This window comes from Centruroides sculpturatus, unplaced genomic scaffold, assembly GCF_000671375.1.
Source record: "Centruroides sculpturatus isolate CEXI.00-Female unplaced genomic scaffold, Cexi_2.0 scaffold196, whole genome shotgun sequence".
In the NCBI taxonomy this organism is placed as follows: domain Eukaryota; kingdom Metazoa; phylum Arthropoda; class Arachnida; order Scorpiones; family Buthidae; genus Centruroides; species Centruroides sculpturatus.
The window spans coordinates 18,404-32,111 of NW_019384362.1; the positions used below are offsets into that span (position 1 = coordinate 18,404).

The window sequence follows — 13,708 nt, forward strand, 5'->3', positions numbered from 1 at the left end:
CTAATTAATCATTTTAAGTAGAAAAATAGAATATATAGGCCTATATTTAAAATGTATACGTAGAAAAACGTTTAAAAAATACAATTTAATAATATAAAATTTAATGCGTGACATTTTGAAAATGTTTGTATTTTTTGGTTCATCTCCAAGAAGATTATGTAAAATGATCTTATTCAAGCATTTAGAAAATTCACTTTGCAACAGTTTAAAAATAAACGTAACACTTTATAGAGTAATAATGTTGTAAAATGTCACGTAAAATAAAAAAAAGAGGAATAACAGGAGGGGAAGGAAACGAAATTTCGTGACAGCAATCAACTGGACTATATCATGTTTGGAAGAAAGTGGCAGCGAATTCAGAAATGANTTGCCAAATATTGCATTTTTTATTCTAAAATTGTATTCGTCTTATTTCAATTCTGAAAGTTGGAAATTGTATTTTTCTTAAATATTGTATTTTTTATCCTAAAAAATTATACTGTACTTCTTTTCATTCTACAAACTGTAATTTTTAATCCTTAAATTTGTATTTTTTTTATCTTCAACATTGCAGTGTTTAGTCATAAAAATTCTATTCTTTAACCTCAATATTGTAATTTTTAAACTGGAAAACCACATTTTTCACGTTGTGTATAGAAAATTTTAATCCTAAAAATGCAATTTTTTTCCACTGATTTGAAAATATTTTAACAATTAAATTTCAGCATCTTCCTTTTATTAATTTATCATTGATAATTGTTTTAATTTCAAATATTTATTCTACAAAGTTACATTTAATTTAAACAATTTCTAACTAACGTAAATTCTTGGAGTTGTTTGAATTACTTTATTTCTTAATCCTTCTATATGTAAATTTTACTTCGATTTTAAAACAGAGAGTAGAAGAGAAAGCTAATTCCTTCCTTCACCTTATCCAAATGACAGTTACCATATTATTATTATTGACGAAACTTTTCCTACTCACATTATTAATCCTATTAATCATTTTATCATGTTCCTTTTTTCCCCTTTATTCTCGGGAAGTAAATTGAGTAGTGAACTCATAACAGTTCACTTTGTTATCAATCAGTGAGTATTGCCCATCTAGAATATTGTATTTTGATGTGGCCTCCCCTTTATAAGGAAAATGTCGATCAAATTGACTCCATGATGCATTACTTCCTTTGTTTTTCTTTCTTTTTTCATATTTTTTTTTTTTTTTTTTTTTTTAAATATTAAATAAAAAAAAATTTTCTTTCAGGTTCTCTTTGAATCAGCTATGAAACACTATCGAGTGTTGTTTGCCATCTTCTTATTGCTTTGTGCTTCCAAAGGATTAGAATGTGCCACAAATGGAACAAGGCCAGTACTGCCAAGAGGTAAATACACTTCTTTTATCTTCACTCGACAGCATTTTTTCACAGAAACCCAACTTTACTATTACAAAAACTTGCATAAACTTACGTAAAATCCATGCAGAATATTTATAAGTTGTAAAACACAAGATAAAATTTATGTTTTATTATTTTCCAATGAGATTTTTATGTGATTGTTTTTTTTAGATATGTTTAGTATACCTATCACGTCGAAGATTTCATTCGTTAAACTGACAATTTAATTAACTTTACGCTTAATTTGATGAATTAATTTAATATAAATTAATTAGTTAATTAGGTTTTAGGATTTAGTAATACTTTTAATTAATTTAACAGATCGATTTCGATCTGATTTAATTGGATCGATTCGGATCGATAATCGATCTTTTCTTTCTTAATTTGATGAGGATTAATCAGTATTTTTTAAAATTATATATAAATTTACTCGATTAAACAGGTTTCTTAAACAAAAATTTACTGATTTATTTACTCGTTTATCATTAAATAATGCAAATAGAGATTTAAAATNAAAAAATCTGCTTGCAAAAAACAGTATAAAATTTCAATAGGTAAAGGAGGAAAGTACTATAAACTCCGTTCATTCAAACTAACAGCTGTGCAATGGCATATTCTACCCACAATTCAGGTTTTTTTAGAAAGTTATTCTGGAGAATGACGAATTAGTTTCTGGTAATAGAATTTCTACTTGAACTTTGACTAGAAAAACGAAAGAATTGATGTCGAATTTCTTCTTATGTGTGCATGACTGATGATAGTTGTATTAAGAAAAAAGACATTTTAACAATCTTCTAGACTGTTACTCTTAATGAAAATTTGATTAATTATTATGGTTTTATTCCCTTATCTTTCTTAAAAAATTTATATATTATAGATTACAATGTGTAATTTGATGAGGCTTAATCAGTATTTTTTAAAATTATATATAAATTTACTCGATTAAACAGGTTTCTTAAACAAAAATTTACTGATTTATTTACTCGTTTATCATTAAATAATGCAAATAGAGATTTAAAATTGTTTTGCATTTATCATCATGTTAATTGTTCCTAATAATCAATTTTGATTTGGCTTTCAAATGAATTAACTTCTAAATTATTAATTGTTTGTTAGATTTAAGCTGAATTTGCTTATTTATTGGTTAATTAACTATTATAGTCGAATATAGTTTTAATCGTTTGACGTCTTTATGTACACGGAGAAAAGATATAAAACTATAAAATGCGCTACTATGTTTCGAAATTACTACATTCAAAACTTTAAATGGTATGTGGATAAACAAGTTTTGTTCATCTTCGATCATAAAATCGTACGAAACAATGTATAAACATATATATTTACATCAGGAGTTCCTTGTAATTATACGGTTTTTCATATATATCCTCCTGTTTTTTTGAAGAATTAATCGCTAAATGTCTTAATTTAGGAGCTGATATATGATAATTGAAATAAAAAAATAAGTGCTTTTTTATTAATTACTTTATATTTTGTAAATTAAGAGGTTTAATGATTAATTACCGAAAGAAACAAAGGGTTTGTATGTATAAGTTCGCGTACTTCTTTAAGGAGCTACTTATTATATTGGTAAATTTAAGAAATAATATGAGTTAACTTAAATAAAAAGTAAGTTTTTAAATTAATTATTTTATAATATTTCGTAAATTAATTAATATAGTGATTAATTCTTCAAAAAACAAGGGAATAATGTATACACATCTCTTATTTCTTTAAGAAAGTTAATTATTATTTTGCTTAATTCAAGAGAATATAAGATAACAGATTTAAAAAAAATTACAATTTTTATTAATTTATAATGTTTATTTTAAATTAAAATGTTTAAAAAAGTTATTAAATGAGTATAAATAATCTCTTTCTTTAATTCACTATCGCACGTTAAAGTACTTTAATGCAATTATGTAAGACATAAGCTTGAGAGTAAATTTAAGTAGGATTTTATAAAGTAGATTTATAAAATTTCGAATTTTTCTCATCAGAAAACTTAATTTTACTTTATTTTTTTCACTACATTTCATTTTACATTAAAACCGTTTCACTTGAAAATGAAAAGCGATTTGTCGGTCTGACTCTATGGAAATCGATTGGAAGAGACATATATGCATAGAAAAAAACAGGAGCTAATTTCACTAAAGTTAGCGAAACAAAACAAAAGCTAAAGAGTTAGTTTTGAAATTAGGTTTTGGAAAAGATAAGGAGCCACGTCAGAACAAAATGCAACTTTAGGATAACATCGATTTAAATAGTATTAACGAGAGCGCAATTCAGTTAACGAATTCCAGCATTGAGGATTACTGTGTTAGAATTCAATAGTAATAACTATATTATGTAGTTATTTACAGCTTAAAGAATAGTTTATAAAATATTTTAAACATGTTTTATTGAATATTTGATTAAAAACGTTACTATATCGAGAAGATTCAAGTCATTCTACTTGCCTATAAAAGGGTGAAGAAGCACGAAAAATAAGATTTAATGGTAGAAAAAAGTTCGAAATTTTCGGAAATAAATTTATTTTAAGACGATGAATGATAAAATTTTATGAGTAGAAGGTTAAAAAAAATCCGTGATAGGAAATAGGGCAGCTGATGGGAAATTCAAACATGTCATCTTCTATGTCGTCTCTTCTCTCCAACCTAATAAAGGCATTCTTGATTTTGGGTACACTATATATGATATCCGAGTAAAGTAACTGAACCTGAACGTACTAGGATACTTACATGACGGATTAATCGTAGTTTGTGTGTGCGAGTATGAGGAGGATATTGGACGTGTGCCAAGCAAACGCTGTTTTGAACCCTCTGGAATCACCATCTTCGTCTCTCCGATTTCAAAACGAATGGAGTTTCCACTAGTAAAATGGTAGAGATGTGTTAGGGGTTACGCACTCAACGATAGACATAAATCATTGAATGAATGGCTGGCTGTCCACAACACGCATCCTGTTTCTAAACCCACAAGTGCTGCCAAACCACTCCAAGATGGAATATTATGAAGGATTTTGTACATTGCTTTACCTAAATGCATCGTCATTCCATCCTATTCTCTTTACTTTTTGTTTAAAAATTTACATTTTTTTAAAGACATGGTCTTTATTTTATGATTTTTTTATCTTAACGAGAAAAATACATTGTAAATTGAAACTTAAATCTTCTTAAATGCGATTTGATTAAAGGATTTTTAACGGGAGAAAAATTCAATAATTCTACATTTGTTTGAAGATAAAATTTAGAATTAATTCAAGATAAATTTTGCATAATTTAAATTTAAATTCTTGAATTTTATATCGATTATGAATTGAACTAAGCGTATTAATTGATACATTTAATCAATGTAACTCGTAAATTAATGCTTGAAACTTAATTTCAACAAAGATATATCTCCATCCCTACGCATTTATCATTCTATTTTATGATTTAAAATGCTATTTAATAATAAAAGTTCAATAATTTGTTATTAAACTTGAAATAAATCATATAAAAGCAACGCTTTTTATTAATCAACATTAAATAATTAAGTTTAAAAAATTAAACTAGAATGAAAAATTTCACCTTTTCCATTTAAAAAATTACGAAAGTTCTACTCGAGTAAGTAACTTTTAGTTATTTATCATGGAATAAATTTGAATTTAGTTAAAGATGTAGCAATATTGTCACTGATATTGATCTCTTTGTCCCTCTTGAATATATTATTCTTTCCAGTTAACTTGTTAAACTACTCAAACTGACATAACCCCTTTTTTTTTCTTTTAAAAGCTTAATTGTTACTCCCTTTTACTATTTATAAGTTTTAATAGAATCTTTTAAATAATTAAGAGTATTTTTTAATAAAACAGAGGAAATTATTTATATATTTATTATTATTTTTTCTAACGTTTTAATCTATCAATGGTGGTGACAACTTAAATGATAATAGCCAACATCTGGAAAATGTCCAAATGCTTTAAGCAAACGTATATAGAATGAAAACATCATTCACGAAATTTTATTTATATCTTTTCAAGTAAATAAAGCTATGAGAGATGTTCTTTAACTAAAAGATATTAGCTTTTGATATCCTTTTATGAAATTTTTAAAGTAGAAGAGGAAGGAGGAGAGAAACGAAATCGTTTTGTAAAGCTTTCTCGGCTCTTATCTTCATAAATTTATATTTTTAAAAATAAAAATTTTCGTTTCATTTAATAAAAATAATGATTTATTTTTTATAAAAATACCGTTTATATTTTGTGTAATACGCTTAATATATATCATTAAATCGTTTTAAAACGTTAAATTTATAAACCCCCCTTCGAAAGAAGGGGAGAGTTTGTAAATATGTTATTGATTTTCTATGTTAATTTGGCTTTTCTCTCTAGGTATATAACAAACTTTAAACTTCTAAAATTTTGCATTTAAAGCGGTATAATCTTTTCTTCTATAATCTTTTAATTCTCGTAAGAATAGAATGTTTAGTTTAGGAGATTGTTGGCATTCAATAATGTCATTGAATGTCTTGTTTAATCTCCTTTGTCTAGGGATTCGATCTGGTTAGTAACCTCCTTATGTACCAAAGGGCAATGTTGAATGTTAAATGAAGACGTTACGTCCTCACCTCGACTCGTTTACATTGACTAGATGGCCATAGTTCTTAAAGAAAGGAAGCCAATGACAGAAACCGGACGCGTAAAGCTCCATACTTTTACAATACGTGCTGAATAACAAGGAAATGCCTTATCGTACCATCAATCGCATGTTTATATTCTTTCAGTTTAAATTTATTGCCCAACTACCGGCTTATATTTTGTAGTAAAACTTATGTTCGCGAGGAATAGTAACTGTGTCGTTCATTCAAAACACATCGCACATGTTTTCTCTTTGTATTATACACCCCCACATACACCCACGCATCCACACGTGCACGTACAAAAAAAATACATTTTTTTCCTTTATATCGAAAATTGTTGCAATGCTTTTCCACGTCTGAATTTTATTCCTAAATATGTTTTCTTCTTCAATAAAATATGTACACGTGTATACACATGAAGTATAAAGGATTTGATAATGTATTCTACTTGTAAATGTATCAATCAGATTTTAGTATTAAAAAAATATATATATATATAGCCTACTGTATATATATATATTTTTTTTACTAAAACTTACTTGTATTTTTTTATGTTTTAATTGTTTTAATTAAATTTTTTTCTTATGTTCTGTGAAATAACGTTTGAAACTTGATACTACTCTTTCAAATTTAATTAACAATTTCTATATTAAATAAAATTGAACAGAATTTATTGAATTTGTAATTTATATAAAGGGAAATATCGTAATTTTTAAAGAACAAAAGGAAATTGTTCTTTAAAAGTTATGAAATGCTTTTAAAAAAGAACAATATGTTATATAACTACAGGTAAATTATTGGGAAACAATGTATTGTTTTAAAGAAAAATATGAAAAGGATAAGTTATTTTACAATTTTTAATCATTTTCTAAAAAATTAAAAGTAAATAAACTTTAAAAAAATAATCCAAAGTATTCGAAAATTGATAATGAAAGTAATGAAATCGAAAGTTGTAATTTCATTTTTTTCCATTATTATGTTGAATTTTAAGTGAAAAACCAAAATAAAAATGAAATTATAAGTGAAAAAAAAAACAAAAACAAAATAGAAACGAAATTGTAATTTGAAATGCAAAATATTCAAAAATAAAAGTGAATAAATAAATATATAAAAGTTAAAATACAAAATAATAATTACACGTATGTCTAGCATTATATAGCTTTTATATGAATGCAGAATAGGAAAAATAAAAAGAAAAGAAGAAGAAAGGAAGAAGAAAGTAGTGGTTTTTCCAACAAAAATAAGTACATTTAAGTGCATGAAAAACCTGTATTTTGAAACCATTTGAAGGAAAGGAAGAGTGTTTGACAACAGGCAATATGCGTTGTGAAAAGAATAAGATAGACCATTTTAGTAGCAGTACAAATAAGATAAGAAAAGTGATGTAAAAGCAAAAATTAAACTACGAAGAGAAGTTAAAACGTTGTTGGATACAAACCAAACTTAACAAAAGTAGAATATCCACTTTACCTGTCAAATAATATATCATGCAAATTCGATTTCTGTTAAGCAATGGCATGTTTCAAATAAATAAATAAATAAGTCACTTTTGCTTCTTAAATGCAAATATTTTTCTTGATTTTATTTTATTTTATTGATTACGTCAAATATTTTTAACTCATATTTTCGCCAGAAGATGGTAGCACATTTTGGTTTCGCTTGAGTCATTATTTTTTCTAACGTTTTAATCTATCAATGGTGGTGACAACTTAAATGATAATAGCCAACATCTGGAAAATGTCCAAATGCTTTAAGCAAACGNTACAATTGTTTTGTTTCTTTTCTTCCTCCTGAAAATTTTGCATAATAATTCAACAAACTATTATTTTTTTTAGTGAAAATTACATTCAAAATTTAATTACTGCTTGCAAAAAACAGTATAAAATTTCAATAGGTAAAGGAGGAAAGTACTATAAACTCCGTTCATTCAAACTAACAGCTGTGCAATGGCATATTCTACCCACAATTCAGGTTTTTTTAGAAAGTTATTCTGGAGAATGACGAATTAGTTTCTGGTAATAGAATTTCTACTTGAACTTTGACTAGAAAAACGAAAGAATTGATGTCGAATTTCTTCTTATGTGTGCATGACTGATGATAGTTGTATTAAGAAAAAAGACATTTTAACAATCTTCTAGACTGTTACTCTTAATGAAAATTTGATTAATTATTATGGTTTTATTCCCTTTGGTGACAACTTAAATGATAATAGCCAACATCTGGAAAATGTCCAAATGCTTTAAGCAAACGTATATAGAATGAAAACATCATTCACGAAATTTTATTTATATCTTTTCAAGTAAATAAAGCTATGAGAGATGTTCTTTAACTAAAAGATATTAGCTTTTGATATCCTTTTATGAAATTTTTAAAGTAGAAGAGGAAGGAGGAGAGAAACGAAATCGTTTTGTAAAGCTTTCTCGGCTCTTATCTTCATAAATTTATATTTTTAAAAATAAAAATTTTCGTTTCATTTAATAAAAATAATGATTTNTATTATTATTTAAAAAATCTGCTTGCAAAAAACAGTATAAAATTTCAATAGGTAAAGGAGGAAAGTACTATAAACTCCGTTCATTCAAACTAACAGCTGTGCAATGGCATATTCTACCCACAATTCAGGTTTTTTTAGAAAGTTATTCTGGAGAATGACGAATTAGTTTCTGGTAATAGAATTTCTACTTGAACTTTGACTAGAAAAACGAAAGAATTGATGTCGAATTTCTTCTTATGTGTGCATGACTGATGATAGTTGTATTAAGAAAAAAGACATTTTAACAATCTTCTAGACTGTTACTCTTAATGAAAATTTGATTAATTATTATGGTTTTATTCCCTTATCTTTCTTAAAAAATTTATATATTATAGATTACAATGTGTTCATTTAAAAATGAATGTTAAGTTATACTTTAAAATTTAACTCTATATTAGATTATCTGCCATTTAATTTAATATTATTACTGTCGAATTACTTCGAATTTAAGACGATTCCGACTTTTAGAAGGGAATTTTCTGGTGAAAATGAATGATAATTGATAGTAACTATAGTTTAAAAGGATTCATCAAAGAGTAAACAAGTTAATAATGTACTTAAAATAAAGTATAATTAATAAGAGATATTTATAAAAGTGTAAATTTTGAAGAATGATGGAGAATAATCTCTGATTTAAAACTCTAAATTCGAAAACATGAAATAAGTAACCTACATCTTGAATTAGAATATCTTATTAGTTTGTAACCTTTCAAATAATTAAAATATTTTCATTATATCTAAAGTATTTAATGTCTTATAAATTTATATTCACAGTTTTGTTATCGGCGTAAGAAAAAAAATTAAATCTAAAAAACATTAAGAATTATCAGTTGCTTTCCATTAAAATCCAATAAAAAAAAAGGTTCAATTTATCAAAAAAAAGGGAAGTAATTACACTGAAGTAATTTATAGAGAAAAATTGAAATTTTGTACTCAGTTGTAAAATTCCTCTGTATGAAACTTAATCAGTTTTCGAAATTAAGATTTTAGTTTACCTTATAATTATCATAATAAATTGCAATCTGTTGTTATATTACAGATTCTCCTTTCTTAGAAATTTATCTGCTGATGTATTAAACAGTTAATTAGTGCCTTAATATTCTTATTATCTTATATTTATGTTTATCTTTTGAACTATAATTTTTTACTGAATATATTCATCATAACAAAAACAGTTAAAATAAGTGCTAAAATTCAATTATTTCATTATTGGATGAAAATAACTTTAAAGGATAATTTTATAATTAATTTTATTTCCTTAAAATTATTATAATTAATTGAAAGTTTCTGTTATTTTATTACGTGATTTACAATAACAAATTTAAAGTTGTGTAGTTTCTGTTTTGTGCTGAAAATGTGCGTAACTTTGGAACTGTGTTGTAATTTAAAATACTAAATTGTTCTTTAGGAAACTAAAATGATTTTTTATTCAATTCTTTTGGCCATTTTATGGTTATTCGCAGTTTATGATGCGTTAAGTAATCTTTGATCTTCAACGTGAAACGAATACAAATGAACGATTCCTACTCTAATTCCATTCTAACAAGAACTTGGCTGACACTAGAGATTCTTACTCTGTACAGTACATTTGAATTAAATTCCTGAACACAGAGTAAGATTATTTGTGCTGAAGATCGTAGAATAAAATCTTCAGTACAGAGGTCCCTCGGCTTATGGTGATTTTCTTTGTGGTTCTCTGTGGGATTGGTCAGCTTCTGATATCTTATTCTGTGGTTCTCAGCATAGATTATCCGGAGTATGCAATGCTTTACTTTGTGATCTACAGATTGCAACGAATACAAAGAATATATATACCAAACTTAAAATTTATTCGTTAAGTTCAGAATAGAGGTATGACAGGATATAAATTAGGATTAAAATTAATCATTTTAATTTCGTTTCGTATATTTTTTAAGGTCAAAGCGTTTCATTTATGTAATTTTAAACATTTTGAAAGCCATCTGCATTATCTAAATCTCCTTAGCTGTCACATAGCATAATATTTTCTGTGTTAAGGGCCGCCAACGTGGTAAGGAACTTCAAACAAGGTCACATATTGTTCACAGCTTGCAAACCTAAAAGCAGCCATCTGTGCATTATCAGAACTTAAGTGATCCCAAAATAATTTTATTTAAAAAAAATTAAGTTAAAGTCTATTTAAAACTTAAAAATATACAAATTTCTTATCCTAAAATGTTAATTATTAAGTTATATATTAATGTGTTTTATCGTAAGCTATAATTTTATTTGTCAAGTATGCAATTAGTCGCTATAGATAAAAGTGAAATAGTAAAAGTAAGGAATGTCATTTTTCGTCCTTAAGGGATGTAAATCTCTTTTCGTACTTTGACAATCTGGGACAGGAATTAGTGTCAGCAAAAGTTCTTATTAGGATCTAATTGGTATGAATGAAAGAATACAATTGTTTTGTTTCTTTTCTTCCTCCTGAAAATTTTACATAATAATTCAACAAACTATTATTTTTTTTAGTGAAAATTACATTCAAAATTTAATTAATTTAAATTGCAAACTTTACATTTGAAAAAATGCAAAAGTTTGAGTAGAAATATGAGATAGAAAAATTAATTTTTGTAAAATTTATGAATGAAATAAATAACGGTTGACTATTGTAATATTTTTTCCAATTAATTTTAATTATGAAATGAAAATTTATTTTAATCTTAATTAATTTTTAACATTAAATAATCCGTAATATAATTTGTATCCTTTTAAAATATTTGGTTTTATCGATTCATTTAAGAAAAATTTTAATTATAATTGAATTCATGATCTTATTCAGCATTGTAAATTATATATTCTTTATTTATTATGGGTACATTAATTGATTTGTTTATGATAAAACGTGTAAAATAAATCCTCATATTCAGATCTGCATATGATCAAAACATGTAAACACGACTTTATATTCGATTCTATGTTAATTAAGCATATGAAATCCCTCTTATATTTTAATTTGTTTGTAATTAGCTATGTAAAATTCGGTCTGCATATAATTAAATATGCAAATTTAGGCTTATATTCGAATCTGGATGTGATCAAATATGTAAATGCAGTTATCAGATTTATAATCACTGATGTACTGAGGATTGAGTTTGTAATCTTCAATATAATTGCATTTTGGAGAGTGAAAATTGAAATTGTAATCCTCAATGCATTTGACGTTTAAGAGAATGAAGATGAATTATAATATTCATTATAATTGCGTTTAAGAGAGTGAAAATTGAGATTTCAGTTTTCAATGTAATTTCCTATAGTAGAATGAAGATCGATTGTACTGTACAATCTTCAAGTATAATTGAGCTTTAGGAAAATGACGATAAATTTACAATTTTCAATACTATGTACAGTACAGTATATTCGAATTTGGAAGAGTGGAACTAGAATTTACTATCCTCAATATAACTGCTTTTAGGAGATTGAAGAATGAGTTCACAGTCTTCAGCATATCGTAATTGTATTTATGAGAGTGAAGATTGAGTTTAAAACTCTTAATTGCATTTTAAGAGAATATAGTATCCTCAATATATTAATTATATGAATTTGGCTCTATTCATATGATTAATCATGATCAAACAAATTCAATCACATTGAGCCACTCTTTAAATATATTTAAAACAATTCATCTGATTATTTATTTACTGATTCATTTATTTTTAATGGAATTATACTAATGGCAGTCTGATCAAATGGAGAAAAAACATCATTTTATGATTTATAAATGAGATTTTTTTAAAATGTGTTTAGAAAAATCTCAAAATGATCATAAAGGAAGTCCATTAACCTCATATCTACGAAGTATTTATATCAAAAGAGTAAAGACAACACGTCAGGTATAAATAAATTAATTCGATATTTATGAAAAAAATTGAATGCTTTCTAAATAAAAATTTTAAAAATTTTTATAAAAAAGTGAATAAAAATTATAATTTCTATGTAGTGGCGACTTTTTATTTATAGCATTTAATTTTTATAAAAAAATATTATTAAATAAATATTTATCAAAAGAAAATTTCATTTAAACCGTTCAAAATTGCCGAAACATAAATAAATTAAGCGGTTACCATTTTTTATTATTATAATAGGCCATTTAAAACGACTTAACGGATTTTTATTGAAATTAATCCACATTTCAGGATATAAAAAAATTAAATCAGATAATATTTTTTAAGCAGAAAAAGAGTTAAAATTCGAACTACCTTTTATATGTACAGAGTACCAAAAGTCAATTAACTATTGTAATTTTATTTTTTTCAACTTATATCTATTCTTATGAAGTGATAGTAATATACAGGGTTGCTTAAAGGTTAGTTAACCACTTTATAATTTAAATTTCTGCCGTATTTAAGTACTTTATCACTTACAAACCTTATGAAAATTGCTTAAAATAGTACATTTTTGTTCGGTATACAAATTATAACACTGAAACGCTCAAAAATTGTTAAGTTTCTTGCATAAATTATTGAACTATTCTTACAAAATATAGTTTACTTACTTTTAGATTGCTCCACATGTAAAATTATAATAAATTTTATTAATATAAAGCACTAGAGTAGGCAGAGAGATTAACAAACGAACAAGACAGTATACTTTTAAACGTAATTTTAGAAAAAGTGTATATTTTATATTAATAATATATTACAAAACAGTTCAAATTATTTAAAAGATATTTAATAGTTGGCCTGATGTTCGAGGCGATTAAGGCGTCAGCATATTGTTTTGGGGATCTGGGATTGAATCCAGAATTTTCTATGGGTCCTGTCCCTTACCAACGGGTTGGCCACATTATATGGAGACGTTTCCCATAGAAAGCTCTTCTGGGAGGGCACCCTCTTGACAGATTGCCTTATTCCACCAATACAATCCTCATCATCTTATAGCCTTCAATGTAGGCCTGGCAGAATCTACGATGGTTACGAAAAAAAAATCATTCTTAGTGTCCATAGGACAGAAAGAGTTAAATATATATATATATATATTTAATAAAAATAGTTACTGTACAAATAAAAGAAATTACATTAAAAATATTTAATTATAGATTAGTTGAAATTTTTCGGAAAATAATAATGAAAAATCGAATTACTATCTACATTTTTTCCTCTATATTCTGTATAATTTACTACTCTAATGATTTCTTCATAAAAACGAAAAAAATATTTAAAAAAAA

At 25.6% G+C, this 13,708-nt stretch overlaps 1 protein-coding gene across 1 annotated transcript in view; it reads left to right on the forward strand.

The window, feature by feature from the left end:
* Positions 1 to 1,240: 1,240 nt before the first annotated feature.
* Positions 1,241 to 13,708, forward strand: part of LOC111641360 (receptor-type tyrosine-protein phosphatase alpha-like) — a 372,536-nt gene continuing 360,068 nt past the window's right edge. Inside the window, exon 1 of the mRNA XM_023387510.1 lies at positions 1,241 to 1,358. Coding sequence (XP_023243278.1) covers positions 1,259 to 1,358 — 100 coding nt within the window. The 5' untranslated portion in view covers positions 1,241 to 1,258. The remainder of the gene's footprint in view (positions 1,359 to 13,708) is intronic.